Source organism: Nicotiana attenuata, unplaced genomic scaffold (assembly GCF_001879085.1).
Source record: "Nicotiana attenuata strain UT unplaced genomic scaffold, NIATTr2, whole genome shotgun sequence".
In the NCBI taxonomy this organism is placed as follows: Eukaryota; Viridiplantae; Streptophyta; class Magnoliopsida; order Solanales; family Solanaceae; genus Nicotiana; species Nicotiana attenuata.
This window is the reverse complement of record NW_017674764.1, coordinates 5,335-20,602: the sequence shown is the minus strand read 5'-3', so window position 1 is coordinate 20,602 and position 15,268 is coordinate 5,335. Positions and strand designations below refer to the sequence as shown.

At 38.1% G+C, this 15,268-nt stretch overlaps 2 protein-coding genes across 5 annotated transcripts; both read left to right on the top strand.

The window, feature by feature from the left end:
- The first annotated feature begins 7,096 nt into the window (after positions 1–7,096).
- LOC109219241 (galactan beta-1,4-galactosyltransferase GALS1) lies at positions 7,097–10,076 on the top strand. The gene is made up of 2 exons (XM_019383685.1): positions 7,097–8,357; positions 8,989–10,076. Exons 1-2 carry the CDS (start codon positions 7,282–7,284, stop codon positions 9,347–9,349), a joined length of 1,437 nt encoding a protein of 478 aa, XP_019239230.1. The 5' UTR covers positions 7,097–7,281; the 3' UTR covers positions 9,350–10,076.
- Positions 10,077–11,988: 1,912 nt separating this feature from the next.
- On the top strand, positions 11,989–14,170 carry LOC109219242. 4 transcript variants are annotated; one of them, XM_019383687.1, is made up of 4 exons: positions 11,989–12,177; positions 12,502–12,918; positions 13,422–13,460; positions 13,566–14,170. In XM_019383687.1, the coding sequence occupies exons 2-4, from the start codon at positions 12,520–12,522 to the stop codon at positions 13,872–13,874; spliced, it is 747 nt and encodes a 248-aa protein (XP_019239232.1). In that variant the 5' UTR covers positions 11,989–12,177; positions 12,502–12,519; the 3' UTR covers positions 13,875–14,170. The 4 variants fall into 4 exon arrangements, with proteins under 4 accessions (XP_019239232.1, XP_019239234.1, XP_019239231.1 ...); XM_019383686.1 differs by lacking the exon at positions 11,989–12,177 and adding an exon at positions 12,200–12,303; XM_019383689.1 differs by lacking the exon at positions 13,422–13,460.
- The last annotated feature ends 1,098 nt before the right edge of the window (positions 14,171–15,268 follow it).

Here is a 15,268-nt window from a genome sequence, read left to right as displayed (position 1 = left end):
GAATAACTCAGTGCAATGGCTATTAGAAAACTCTGTCCCACTGTCCGGTCTAAATGACTTAACAGCTTTGCCAAATTGAGTGGAAACCATGACGATAAAATCCTTAAGCACAGTAACAACATCAGATTTTAGATTCAACAAGAAAACCCAAGTATATTTGGAAAAATCATCTACAACCGTAAGAAAATATCCCATTCCATTATAAGTGGGGAGCTTGTAAGGACCCCAAACATCCATGTGCAACAATTGAAAAGAGTTAGCTGTTCAACTACGACTAACAAGAAATGGTGCTCTAGTTTGTCTAGCTAGTGGGCAAATAGCACAATGGTGTGATATAAAGCTAGACTTATTCCCAAGCATGGAAATCTTCCTAAGAACTGGCATAGGTACATGACCCAATCTCTTATGATACTTCAGTTGTTGCAGCCAAAGACTTGATAAGACTCCTGGCATCTTGTCGTTTCCTTTGTGACTTCAGCGCGTACAAGCCATCCTCCTCTCTACCAATCCCCTTCACCTTCCCAGTGAAGAGATCCTGAAAGAGAAAGAAATGAGGGGAAAATGTGGCATAGCAACTCAGTTCCTTAGTCAGCTTTGATACTGACAAAAGATTAAATCTAAAGTCCGGTACATATAACACATGACTTATCACATCACCTCCAGGCAACTCACAATTACCAACTTGTGTTATCTCAGTTGAATCTCCATTTGGAAGTTGTACCTTTCCTGAATTTCCTACTAATCCATCATTATTCAATAAAGATGCATCATGTATCATGTGATTTGTCGCTCCGGAATCAACTATCTATTTAGAAACATCTACAGAGGAAGACAGTGGTTTACCTGCCATGTTAGCAGTAGCCTCACTAATGGAAGATTTACCCAACATGCTCAAAATTTGATTGTATTGATCTTGTGTGATGACTGGAGCTGTAGTCAGGTTAAGTTCTTGTTGCACATTAAGACCTCTCAGCACATTGTCACCTCCTTCTAATGGAGTGAGACATGTAGTCACTAAATTCGCCTTCTTCTTCCCTTTGAAATCAGCTGGATACCCTATAATTTTGTAACAGTTTTCTTTCAAGTGCCCTTTCATGCGACAGTGCTCCCAAAACATCAACTTAAAGCAGCTTGTTCTTGTGTGACCTTTCATATTGCAATGGTCACAATATAGGTTTTTTTTTCCTGATTCTGTCCTCCATTTCTAGCAGCAATTGTGTTTTGGGATCAACTTTGTCCGTCAAAATATAAGTGCACAAGCCACTTTGTAATAACTCTATTACAATGACTTTACAACTCGACTAACTCTAGCCAAGACACAAACACATGGGTTTATGATTTACAAAGAGTTTCCTACACAATGCTTCTAAGTAAGCTAAGTAGGAATTACAAGTAAGAGCTTTTACAAAGATACAACTCAACTAAAGACATACAATAACTTGATATGGGGAACTGGTCCGTAGTAGTGTTGTTCTTTGTTCTTGATGCACTTGAGAATTGTTCTCTTGATGATCAATCACTATTGAAGTGCTTTAACAAAGGTATAACACAACTAAGGACATGTAATAACTTCAATACATGAAACTGGTCCTTGGTTATGTTGTTCTTCGTTCTTGATGCCCTTGAGAATCACTTGTTGGATTGACACAGACTTGAGAAAATGCTTGATGAGTTCTTGAATGTGCAAGTGATTTGTTTTTGCCTTGATTGATGTTAATAATTCATTTGTGACATCACTTGAATGATGTAAGCAAGTTAAGTAAAGGGCATTCCCCATAAAGTTGACTGATGCACTGTAGCGTGTGCAGGTAGCAACTTTACAGCTGTAAAGATTTGACTTGTATAGTCACCACGAGAACTGGTAGCTATCTGTTCCCTCTACTGTTCCTTTGACTCTGAAGAGTTGAATAGTGTTCCCAACTGGAGACTTGGTGATCTTGAGTTCTTGAGGATATGTAACAGGTTCCGTATCTGATTCTTTAACAGTAAGTTTGTTAGATCATCAAAACATAACAAGGATACACATATAACCAATCAATTTACCCCTTTTTGATGATGACAAACTTATAATTCAAGTTCCCCCTAAGAACCAGAATGACATTCGCATTTCCTGTATTCCCCCCTGAATCTGTTCCCCAACTTGTTCCCCCTCAATTATTCCTCCCCCCCCCCCCCCCTTGGCATCATAAAAAGATTAGTAGCAAGCATTAAGCAAAAAAGAAGTCCAGCTTAGTTAACTCCTGCCACATATGTGCACACAAACATGACTAAAAACAAAGCATAAGAGCAATGTATACGCACCAAAAGGAGAAAGCTTTCATTAATATTTGGATATTTAAGCAGGGAGTAGTTCCATTGTTGCCAACACATTTACAAAATAAACAACAAAAACAAGAGTACCAGTCATAAACATCATCAGAACTTGACACTTGGGAAAGGGACACTATTTAGGGAACACTAGAAGGAGAAGGCCCAGATGAAGAGGCAAGGGTTCTAAGAAATACGTCAATTTTAGAATTAGCTGACACCTGCTCGTTGAGCAGTCTCTACTTTGAGTCCTCAACCTATTTCCTGAGGTCGGCATTTTCTCTTGTCAGATAGGCAACCTCCGTGCTTTGAGAGCTGCTGGAACCAGGTTCCTCCTAAATGGCATTCCTTGCCTTCAGCTTCCTTATGTACGGCCCCACAATACCTTTTGGTTTTTCAGTTTTTCCTTTCCAGCGTCTTGGGTATCACCAACCTTGGTTTTCTTGGAAGAACCAGGCTCCTCACTGGCATCAACCTTCCTTTTCACTGATTTTCTAACACTCTTGCCTTTCTCTGCAGATTTCCTGGAGATCTTCTCAGCAGACTCCTCAGCCACTTTTCCACATGACTCCTCAACCATTTTCTCATCCTCTTTCTCACCAGATTTTTCACCCTCAACCTTCCTCAACTCCTTTTCACTCACAGATGACTCCCTCTTGGACTTTGGAACAATAAGTTTCTTTGAGGACTTACGAACCAAGGGACCAGGTTCCTCTTCTACCTCATCATCCACATTGACGACTAGTGTAGAAGCCACTACATTCTCATTGACAACCTTTTCATCTTTCACCTATCTCCTCTTCTTCTTTTCCTTTTTACTTTTCCTTAAGACGGACTCAAGTTCTTCCTTCTTTTGCAACCTCGTGATGGGTCTCTGAGACATTGACCCATGGGGAGGTGCCTTTCTACTCCTAGCACTAATAAAGCTTGCCAGAGCCACATTATCATAATCTTCTTCACTATCCTCCTTCTCCTCCTCAGACAAAGATCGCATCTCATGAACCATAATTGTTAATGGCTCAGTATAGAAATGAGGAGAGGGAGCAGGATCAGTACTGACCTAGGTTCTTGTGGAGAACCAGGGGTTTTATCCCAAGTGGAAGCAGAGGGCTCCTCTTGGGCGGAGGGATCAGGTCCCTCGATTGGTTCCCCAGCAATACTATCAGGTGCTAAAGTTTCGACAGGCACCAGTTCCCTACCCTCGACCTCTGCACCATTTTCTTCCCCTGAGACTCAGACACAACCTCATAACCTCTAACCAGAGTTCCCTTAGCAGCTATTGACATCATATTTTCTTTAGCTGTTGTTCTTGTAACTCCAAACTAACTTCAGAAGGCATAAGAGGAGCATTATCTGTAAAAACAAGGCCTGGGGTTGTCATTGTTGCTTTATCACTGGTATGAACCACATCCTGTCCTTTCTCAAATCGTTCCTCTACTGGTTGGCTAGAAACTTCTTGATTGTCTACTTCCTCCATTGTAACTTCTTCGACCTTTTTTTTTCGGCGAGGCAGAAGGAGAGGTCGCAACCACAAATTTCTTGGGAGTCGAAGTTTTGCGACTCCGATGAGAACCTGTACTCGACTGGGTTGGAGAGGAAGCAGAGGGTGGTTGTGACTCTGGGTTAGGGTTTGGACTAGTCGGAGTGGGAAGTGTGGGCTCTATCATTGGTGCTTCAATAGATGAAGACACAGTGGGGACGCTCTTTGAGTATTCTGGGTTTCTTGATTGTCATACGTGTTGGAAGAGGAGAGTGTTTGGTTAGAATAATGAAAAGTGGAATTTTGGATTTTTTTATGTGAACAATTATGAGAGTAATCGTGAGAGGAGCTATTTAATAAGGGTGAGGAGCCGATTAGGAATGGGTATCAATTTTGGGTAGTCGGGTCGCTTCAGGCGGGTTCAAAAAGCGGGAAAAAGAGAAACTGACAATTTAATGACGTGGCACCGTTTCAGCCATTTAAAAATTATGCATGAGAATACAGAGGAACTACTAACCTATGTCAAGGGAGCCAGGTTCCCTGACAGATTTTGTAAATGTAAGCCTCATCCTTTGACCAATGTGCAATGCATTAGCTACTTGTTTGCTCTATAATAGTCATGCGTGTCTACCTATAACGGTATAGAGATGAGTTAGACTTTGCTAGAAAACACTTTTTAGCTATTTTACCTGTACATTTCTTTCATAGTCAATCATCGAGGGACCGGGTCAGATTGGATCGGACTTGTAGAGTTCGGTTTCGGATTAATCGGTTTGGATATTTTGGATTTTCAGTTTTGAGCTTATAAGTTGAGATGTTTCTTATTTTCAAAAAAATAAATATCCAAATGAAGTACTCGTGTTAAATTGCCTGAAAGGCTCTCCATTTTCACCATAATCATCCAAATAAAGTATTTAAGTAATGAAATTACTATAAAAAAAATACAATAGAGACACTATTACGGCCGATAAGGAGTAGAAATAGTAAAATCATGTCCAAATAGAAAGTGTATTTCACAGTAACTTAGTAGTTAATATTGAATATATGAGATAATATTTAATAGGTAGGGTATTGAACTTATTACTATTGACATATGGATAATGGACTAAATAAAAAGTATAAAAATATCGGATTTTCAGATATTCTAAAATTCGAAGTACCAAATTTAATATTCAATCCAAAATTCAAAATTTTAAAAATTAATCCGCAATCCGAAGATCCAAACGAAAAATTTAAAAAAAGGGATTTTTTCCTTCCTATACCATATATGAAAGTTTATTACCAAAAATGTGCATATTTTGTATATTACCCGCCCAGTCCACATTTTACCTACAAAATTTGTACCATTCGACTATTAGGCATTAAAGGAGCAGAATATTCCCTAGAAAACGCGCTAAAATTAAGGAGAGAATCTTGATGATAATTGATTCTACATTAAATTCAATTTTTAAAAAGGGAAAGGAGATTTCTCATCTGCGTTTTTTTCTCCAGAACTACAATTCAAATTCTGAAAAAAAAAAAAAAAGAACGAACAGCTCCTAAAAATAAGAACAGATTCAACTACTAAGAGTTTCGACGAGCTGAATTCAAATTGTAGAATTCAAAATTTTCGAGTTTCAACAACTCAAAGTTGAAAAAATCTATTCTTAGTCGTTGCTTCTATCAAAATATCGATCAGATATATCTATTCTTCATCTTTTCTTCTTTCAATCTAGAAATCCAAAAAAAACATCAACATCAACAACAAATCATGTCCAAAATCGCAATCATGCTACAATTTAATGGGGATTGGGATAATTATGACAGATTTAGAGATTTTGAAGTTGATGCCATTGTGGTAGATGAGAATGCAGCTACAGTATCCTGATTTCTACAATTGCAGAACAAGTATCAATTGATACTACAGAAAAAATTGTAGAAATCAAATACATCGTGAAATCAAATAGTAGATTGTATATAATTTGTAGACAAATTGTAGTTAATTTGTAGATTGTAGATAATTTGTAGATATAATTGTAGATACGTTGTAGATAAATTGTAGATAAACTATTTTATGATTGTAAATATTTTTATTGCTGTTTGTTATGTAATTCTAGGTGAGGGCTTCAACAGATCATATCCATACTGTGATAGATGGTGTGAAGCGGTACATGAATCCTACATTATAACTACTATTAACTACAACAACTCTACAATTATGTATAAAACCAGTTCTACAATTCAAACAAATTTACCTACAGTTTACCTACAGTGAATGTACAAATTACCTACAGTTTAAGTACCTAATATAAGAATAACTACAATTTACCTACAGTTACAGGGCAAACAGGAAACACATCATCCACAATCATGTCTACACTATATCTGCATTTTAGACTACAATTAATCTTGGAATGTTCTACATAAATTACAAACTAACTACAATTACACTACAAACAGTAAATCTAGGTGAGGGCTTCAACAGATCATATCCATTACACTAAATCTACAATTACACTACAATTACACTACAATTACACTGCAATTACACTACAAATATACGACAAACAGTAAATCCAGGTGAGGGCTTCAACAGTCAGTATTTCTAAGTCGTTTGGAGAAGTTGTCGGCAGCTTTTCATATTAGTCTCTTTACCAATAAATTTCTCATTTTTGACTTTTCCAGAAGAGGGAATTTTGTTTGGTACCCTAAAAAAAAAACTACTAAAGTGTATCTGTTTTCATTGTTTTGCTAGTTCGTGGCGTATTAAAATGTTTGTTGCAACTTTTGATTTCATGTAGACTTTCAGAAAATCAGATCACATGCCACAATTGTTGCAGATGAAATTGGCACGACATTCAAATATAATGAGATTTCGCTGGCTAATGCATCTCAAGGACATCTTTCGTTGATTGATCTTGCAATCGTGGATGAAGAACAAGAAAGAATGTGGGGTATGGGTAAAAACGTGAGTGAGGGGGTGAGGGGTAAGGAGAGAGAAACGTGAGATATATGGATACCTTTAATTAATGAGTAAAAACTGCCCATTAATTAGATATGGATACCTTTAATTAAGGAGTAAAAACAGCCCATTAATTAGACCCTTAATTAAGTATGGTATAGGATTGGTAATTTGGTATACTAAGTGTAATTTACTCAAACCTTAAACATGTAGGGTAAAAAGGTTTCCTATGTGGTATAGAAATGTAAAAATTCATTAAAAAAATTTGAATTTTGGGTTGCCCAAACTATGGCGACCCTGCTCTCCGGCCCTGCGTTTATGTGGTAGTACTATAATATTTCCAGATCAAGAAAGAGAAATGGCAAAAGCGGTAATAAAGTAAAGATCCAAGTGCCTAGTGGTAAGAGGAGGAAAGCGTGGACAGAAATGTTGATTGCATAGACGACAACTCAATACAGTCTCACACTCACTCAATTAAGTGCCGGTCCACCATCCCCATTAGACCCTTGTCTTTCTGTCTCTTCCACTTCACTTTCCTCTGTTTTCAGCTTCAATGGCTAAAGACCCAACTCTCTCCGCAGGGAAAATGTCCTCCTGCTTCGACACTAAGCCTTTAATGGCCACATTGCTTGCCTTCACCCTTGTTATGCTCATTTGGAATCTTCAGCCTTACTACGATACCATCATTAATTCCCCTGCCTCTCCCACTCCCACTCCCTCTTCTTCTAAACTCTCCATTTCCGATCCTAACAAGAGAACCTTCCGTGCCTACGGCAATGCCGCCTCTCTCTTCGTCCAGATGGGCGCCTATCGCGGCGGTCCTACCACTTTCGCCGTCGTTGGTCTCGCTTCCAAACCCCTTCACGTCTTTGGCCGCCCTTGGTATAAGTGCGAGTGGATCCCCAACAGCAATGGCAATACCAATGCCAATGCCTCCTCCTCTGCTTCTAAGAACCTCAAGGCCAAAGCCATTAAGATCCTCCCCGACTGGGGCTACGGCCGTGTCTACACTGTAGTCGTCGTAAACTGCACATTTGCCGTGAATCCTAACATCGATAATAAGGGAGGGAAGCTCATTCTCTACGCTTACTACAGGGAGTCACCTAAAAGATATGAGAAAATCACAGCATTGGAGGAAGCGCCGGGGTCTTACGATGAGTCCAAGTTCAGCCCGCCATATCCCTACGAGTACTTGTATTGTGGTTCGTCCTTGTATGGCAATGTGAGTGCGTCCAGGATGAGGGAGTGGATGGCCTATCACGCCTGGTTTTTCGGGCCCAGCTCCCATTTCGTGTTTCACGATGCCGGTGGGGTGTCACCGGAGGTAAGAGCGGTGCTAGAACCGTGGATACATACTGGCCGGGTCACGCTTCAGGACATAAGGGACCAGTCCGAATTCGATGGGTACTACTACAATCAGTTTTTGGTGGTGAATGATTGCCTCCATCGCTACCGACACGCTGCCAATTGGACCTTCTACTTTGATGTGGACGAGTACATTTATCTTCCCGACCGCAACACTCTCGAATCTGTGCTAAGACAGTTCTCCAACAATACACAGTTCACGATTGAGCAAAATGCCATGTCCAGCATGCTCTGCTTCAACGATTCCTCTCAGGACTATTCCAGGTATATATTCTACAAGTTCCAACTTCTCCTTTCTCTACTTGTACTACTCCGTAGACTTCATCACTGAGCTGATTAATATTTTGCTTCTTTTCCATTTATATGCCTTTAGCCATTGTCGTTCTTGTTTTCCTATTACTATGTCGCTTCATTAATTGCTTCCAATTTTCTTTATTGGGCAACTAAAAGGCATTCTGTTAGAGCCTCCATCTAGTTGAGCTAATCAGGAACTACAACTTAATTGATCTTTTAATTCCTATTTGCTTATTAGCTGAGAGGCATTTTTGTGCTTCATTGGCGTCATCAGAATTAGGGGTTGCTGCTCTAGTTTCGTACCAATAAATGCCTGTGCTGTTTGACTTTGATTGTTAGTCAACCATTTGACATTATGAACGAATGTACAAGAATCTCAAGCTTTTCTTACTTAATTTTCAGTGCATTTGGTGTTTGCATTTAGAAAATATAGGATGCAGTCAATAGCATTGTTCAAGTAGTCACACTTCTTTCTAGGACTGACCATCAAATAAGCAATGAAACTAAAAACCATAGACAGTTCTGTGCTCCTACATACCCTCCATTTGATAACCTTGGGTTGGTTTTTCTTTCCTTTGCTCATGTATGGTGGTTGATACAGGCAATGGGGCTTCGAGAAGTTACTGTTCAGGGACTCAAGAACTAACATTAGGAGAGATCGGAAGTATGCTATTCAGGCAAAGAATGCATATGCAACAGGTGTACACATGTCCGAAAATGTAATAGGGGGGACGTTGCACCAGACAGAAACCAAGATTCGCTACTATCATTATCACAACTCCATCACTGTACACGAGGAGCTCTGTCGTGAGCTTGTACCCTTGTCTTCTAAGCATAACATTACCTGGTTCGATAAGCGACCATATGTATACGATGACAACATGAAGAAGCTCGCCCAAACCATCAAGGATTTTGAGCGCCATACCATCAATGTAGCTCCCGACCATACCACCAACTCATAGGAGTACATTAGTTCTTCCTTTCAACATCACATACAATATTAAATACTTTAGTCTGATTATAGGTTTTTACCACATTTACCACAATGAAGAGAAGGAACAACCTTGAATTACAAATCCCGATTGGTGAAAAGTATTACGTAGTAGAGTAACAGATATTGGCAGAGCTCTTCTTTTCCTCTTTGTGGCTTGAGTGTGTCTGTCTCATCTGGAGTGCTGTTGAAGCGTGCCCTACTCTTCAATGTTGTGGGTAGTTGGTTCTTGCCAGCAAAGCAACACTCCCCTCCTCCTGTGGGGTTGGGACATGAGGCTCACCACAGTTCTGCTTCCTCTGTGGCTCGATTGGTTTAGAATATGAAATCATTTGTATGCACAAATTGCCAAAAGGGAAAGAGTTAGGTCTATTGGTTGATTTGGGGAAAAGAGGGAGATCAGGGGCCTCCAAGTCCCCACCAGGATTTGTCTGTAAATGGTAAGCGTTCTTGTTTCTTATATATGACTATGATGTATTGAACTTTTCCTTGTTAAACTTGTCCAGATATCTCATATAGCCACTTAAGTTGTTATTGTAGTGACTATTTTCACTCATGTAAGTTGCAGTTTGTGGATTTAAACAAGTTACTTTAAGAATAAATGCCACTGCTATAGGAAACTCGTTGGCCTTTTGTCTGTGTAGTACAGTACTGAAAATATAAATTTTAACGTGACTATGTAAAGTTCGTAGCATTCATTATGCATCATTCTTATGTCTTCATTTTTAAGGAACCACTGTAAAGATTATTATTTGTTTAATTGAAGAAAAAGTTGCTCCATTTGTATGTACAACTAATGGATTTTAATGATTGAAAATGGGTAGGCGATTTGCTCTTTCTTAAAATATAAAGTAAAATAATTATATAGGTCCAACAAATGATGAAGGCGCACATGTCCTTTTGCATAATTATTTCTCTAATCTTTCCAATTAAAATGATGCAACCAACTTTTTGTGGTTAATAAGTGTAGCCTATAAAGCTTTAGCCTGTTGGTTAAGACAAGACTATGCTCTCATGCTTTGGAGTTTAGATATCATATTATAATTATATCTCTCCCAATATATTAATTCGAGTATATAACCACCCAAATTTAGCAATTTGGTGAATTATTGAGAGATAAACTATTAAAATGAGCTTTCAGTGACCTGTGAGATGAGTTGGCTGGGTTAGGTCAACAGGATGTAACCCGATAAGGGTTTAAAAAAAAGCTTTTCTTTTATTTGTCAACGGTTAAAAAGAACTTAACCGTGACATTTTTTATTAGCAAATCGTCCACGTGAAAAGGAAAAAACTTGCACGAATTTAATGAGAAACAAATAATTTTGTCGTGTCACTATGGTTAAGTGCCATGCATTCCAATTATAATTTGTAATTGTTTTGATTAATTAATTTGATTTGGTGCAAATAATTATTTTCCATGGAAGACCTGGATGATGATATGGCAAAGTCATGTTCTGTTTCCCCTCTATATTTCTCTGGAACGAATGTTATCCTCCACCATCACTCTATTAATATCAATTTGTCACAATGTAAGTGAAAGAAACAAATTAAACACACAAATTTTTGGCAATCTATGATGTGGTAAAGATAATCAAACTATAATTACTTATTGAAACCCACGGGCGATCACGATTTTATATTATTTTAACTAACAGTAATTAGGGATGACAAAATTTATTGACGTATTCATCAAATTGTTCATTATGGTGTTTCCTATTACAAGCATCAACATGATAAAGTCCATCGTGTTACATGTTGTTCATGGGATAACAAATATCTTAGACTTCATCTAAACAAATGGTGAAAAAATAAAATCCATTAATGTTGAACATTCATGACAAACTTTAACCTTACAAGTTATTTGCATGACTGATAAACAAAACAAACGAAAAAGAAAAAACATGCAGGGCTCGAAATCGAAATTGATAATTTAAGATTATGGTTTTCTTTGGGTAGGCTCGTCGTTTATGGAAAGAGAGCAAGCCCATTCCGACATGGATGCCTCTTATTAGCAAGTCCAAAAAATATCGGGTTGTGATCCACCCAAATACCTAGTTGGACATCGCTTCTGCCCAACTATTGAAAACAAAAATGTAATGACTATTACTGTCAATGATCGTCTGGTTCGTAGGGGTAGAGAATCAAATGGCTTATCCTTAAAAACTATTTTTATATATGGTTGGAAGGGGAAACAAATGCTAAATTATTCACTTTGAACAAAATGACTAACTACACTGAACTACATGTTAAGAGACCTCCCTTTTAGTATAAAAAGATTTTCTGACCTTCCCTCCATTTTTTAACCTTTGTTGATATATACTGCATCAATTTTATTCTTAAGAAAATACATTTATTTATATTGGATTGCAAGTGTAACTTTAAACTCTTACTCACGTTGGTATATTTCTGCTCCTCTTTTTGTCAACAAAACATATACATACTAGTATTTGTTTGTTCATTTAATATGGGAAGCAATAGATGATGCAATGATATAAATAAATATTTTATGAGACGATCATTATCCTTTCTATTTTTGAATTTTAGTACGAATAGTGAATTATTACATGGTGGTTAATAAAAGCATATTTGTATCAAATTAGTGACAGACCGCCTTACAAATGTCTTTTTTGAGTCGCTTTCCTTCTAGTCTTTCCCTCTTCCCTCACCACCGTCTCTGCCTTTCATTTCCCTAACACAGACAGTCACATCATTGCTCACCTCTTCCTTTACCTCTTAATTAACCCCTGAGACGTTATTGTTCTTCCTTTAGCTCAATTATCCATCTCTTGCTTGCTCAAGGTTCCTCTCCTCTCTTTCTTTTTTTACTTCTTCTTGAAACTAGTTAAGTATTAATCTAGCTTTGCTCCTCATCCCCCAAACCAATTTTCCTTTGACTAATTGTTTATTGAGTATCAAATTATCATGGTAATTTATGTGTGACTATTATCTTTAATCCTGTGTATTTCTTTAATTTGTTTTTTGGTTTTTGCTACAACCAATACGGAATAGGCTTAGCTTGTTTTGGTGCATTTGGGTTTCCTTTCTCAAATTATTTTTCAAGCATCACTAGTTATGAAGACTTAATTACTTATCTGTTATTTGTTCTGTGTTGGTGCCCAATAGGTGAGTGAAGTGATTGGAATGAGGAACGATGATTTTGGACCGCCATGGTTGAAGCCACTGCTCAAGTCTAACTACTTCCATACTTGTCCAGTTCATGAGGATTCAAGTAAGAGTGAATGCAATATGTATTGCTTGGACTGCATGGGAACTGCTCTCTGCTCTTACTGTTTGAGCAATCACAAAGACCATCGCCTTGTTCAAATAAGGAGATCATCGTACCATAATGTGGTGAGGGTGAATGAAATTCAGAGATACATCGACATTTCATGCATTCAGACATACATTATCAATAGCGCCAAGATTGTGTTTCTCAATGAGCGGCCGCAGCCCAGACCTGGAAAAGGTGTAACCAATACTTGTGAAATCTGTGGCCGAAGCCTACTTGACTCATTCAGATTCTGCTCCCTAGGCTGCAAGGTAAATTCTTTTGTCTCGTACATGTTCTACACTTGCTGCATTTTTTGTGCATTTCCTACATGTTTATATATGGACAGTTTTTCTGGTTATAGCTGATTCAATCTGATACTATTAATCTGGAAAGTTGGAAGCAGTTATCGTTTCTGTTTTCCCTGTTTCATATGACCCCAAACTTAGTGTAAATGTTACAGCATGCTCCCTAGCTCATCCAAGATGACTCTTGGCCAAGATTTCAATATTCAATTCAATTTTGTTCTAAATTGGTTATATATGGAACATTTTGGTTAATTAAGAACGTTATTTTACTCTCTTCCTGTTATATATTTTACTAGTGGAGCAATTAGTATGGAGGGATGCAGGGCGGAGCTAGAGTGCGGGGAGCGGGTTTGGCCGAACCCAATAACTTTGGTTCAAACTCTATATTTGTCTTAAAAATCTATTATTTATTTAGAATCCAGTAACTTAGACACATAAGCTTGAAATCCTGGCTTCGCCTGTGGCAGGATGTATTTATCTTCTCTGGTAGCTTCACCTATATGAGAGTGAGTATGTATTACTTTGCTGGGCTAGAGTAGTGTTTGACTATTCCTACGAACTTTACTCCTACTAACAATAAGTAATTTTAATGCGATTTTGGGTTGGAGCAGCTGAATGGTATAAAGCGAGGTGATGAAGAGTTGACATTTACAGCGAAGGTGAAGCCTAATCAAGGCTTTGAATCAGATGAATCATCGACCCCTAAGAAGAGGCAACGCAGAGTATTTGGGTTTCGTCATCTGAATATTGAGGGACATAATGCATATTCCGATCCTCTTGAGACGGACAAATCATTTGGCTCTAATTCTGGAGATGAAGAAGCATTCCGCATCTACAATATGTCTCCTGATACGCCTCCTATCTACAACCACAGGAATTCAAGCAGGAGGAAAGGCATCCCCCATCGTGCCCCTTTTTAATACACAGCAAAACAATAAGCCCCTGTCACACATATATACACCTTAACTATACATACAAGCATGTGCGTTAGGTAGCTAGGAGAAATTTGTATAGGAGTGTATGATGCCCCGCTATTTGTTATGCATGTTTTAATGGATCCTTTTATGTTAATTTACTAGCAGCGGTGAAGGAAACAGGAGCAAAGAAGAAAAACACTTGTAAAAAGATGATATACGTAGAAAATGATGTATATATTACTGTTTGGTATATATTGTGCCTCTACTAGAAGGATATTTATACATTTCTATTCAGTTCTTCTTTGCCCTTATGGAAATGATGGATCTTGTTATCACTAAAAGTTGTTACTCCCTGTGTTCCAATTTAAGTGAACCTGTTTAACTAGGTATGGAGTTAAAAAAAAATGAAGATTTTTGGAATTTATGGTCCTAAACAAATTAAAAAGGAGCTTAGAGTATTTGTGTGATTGTAAAATCTTTCTCATTAAGATAAAATTGTAAGTTTAAGCTAAACTGTCTTCGAATTTTGAAACGGACCAAAAAGAAACAGATATTAAAAACTTAGATCCTCAATGGCCTAGTTGTTCGGAGTAGCTCTTTGAAAGAATGGCGCGGGGAAAAAGGGACACGTGTATGATTGAGGTTAAAATTAGATGGTCAGCAAACGGCTTTGACATGAAGGGAAAAGCAAACACGCCGTCTGACCGCTTCACTGTGGCTGCGCACGTGCAACTTAACCGTTTGACCACTTCACAGTTGATGGAGCACAGATTACAAGACCAAAGAGTTCGGTTAATTATATATGTTGTGTACTCGTAATTGGCTCGGCAGCTGGGCTATTTTGTTCATAATTGTATCATCAGAAATAGTAACTAGACACAGATGGAATACTGGAGGGGCGTAAAATGGAAAGAGTGATGGCATCAAATTAAAATTCCTATTGTGTTGAGATGTGTATCCAACTATGGTCATACAGTTGTCCATAATGAAGAATTGATACAAAACTAAATATGTAGGCTACTACGTGAAACGTGAAAATGACACTGATTTTAAAGGCAAAGATGGATAAGGGGAAAGTAGTACAGTAGAAGACACTGGGGCCTATTTTATAAGCATTCATGTCAAACTAAGAGAAGCTTTGGGGGACACCTAACAGTGTTACGTTACGGCACCGAGGTGGAGTGGGGATGACTATTTCGAGTCTGGACAAGGACATGGCGCTTTGTCCTCATCCGCGTGGAGAAATTTTACTATGTGAGTTACATATATTCATGCCGGATTAATTTATCTCTTGACAAGTGGGATTCATATTCTTACTTAGTTATTATAAATATTAACTTAAGAAAGCAACGTTTAAGTCTACTTTTTGCCTAATTAAATGCTTAGCAGATGGACAA

What these genes read in the sequence shown, in the direction of transcription:
- LOC109219242 (XM_019383686.1), top strand. An exon ending in TCTGCTCCCTAGGCTGCAAG is followed by an intron (nt 12,919 to 13,421) that starts GTAAATTCTTTT and finishes CGCCTGTGGCAG; the next exon opens with GATGTATTTATCTTCTCTGG. An exon ending in GTAGCTTCACCTATATGAGA is followed by an intron (nt 13,461 to 13,565) that starts GTGAGTATGTAT and finishes GGGTTGGAGCAG; the next exon opens with CTGAATGGTATAAAGCGAGG.
- LOC109219241 (XM_019383685.1), top strand. Translation starts at nt 7,282, where the DNA reads ATGGCTAAAGACCCAACTCTCTCCGCAGGGAAAATGTCCTCCTGCTTC. An exon ending in TCCTCTCAGGACTATTCCAG is followed by an intron (nt 8,358 to 8,988) that starts GTATATATTCTA and finishes TGGTTGATACAG; the next exon opens with GCAATGGGGCTTCGAGAAGT.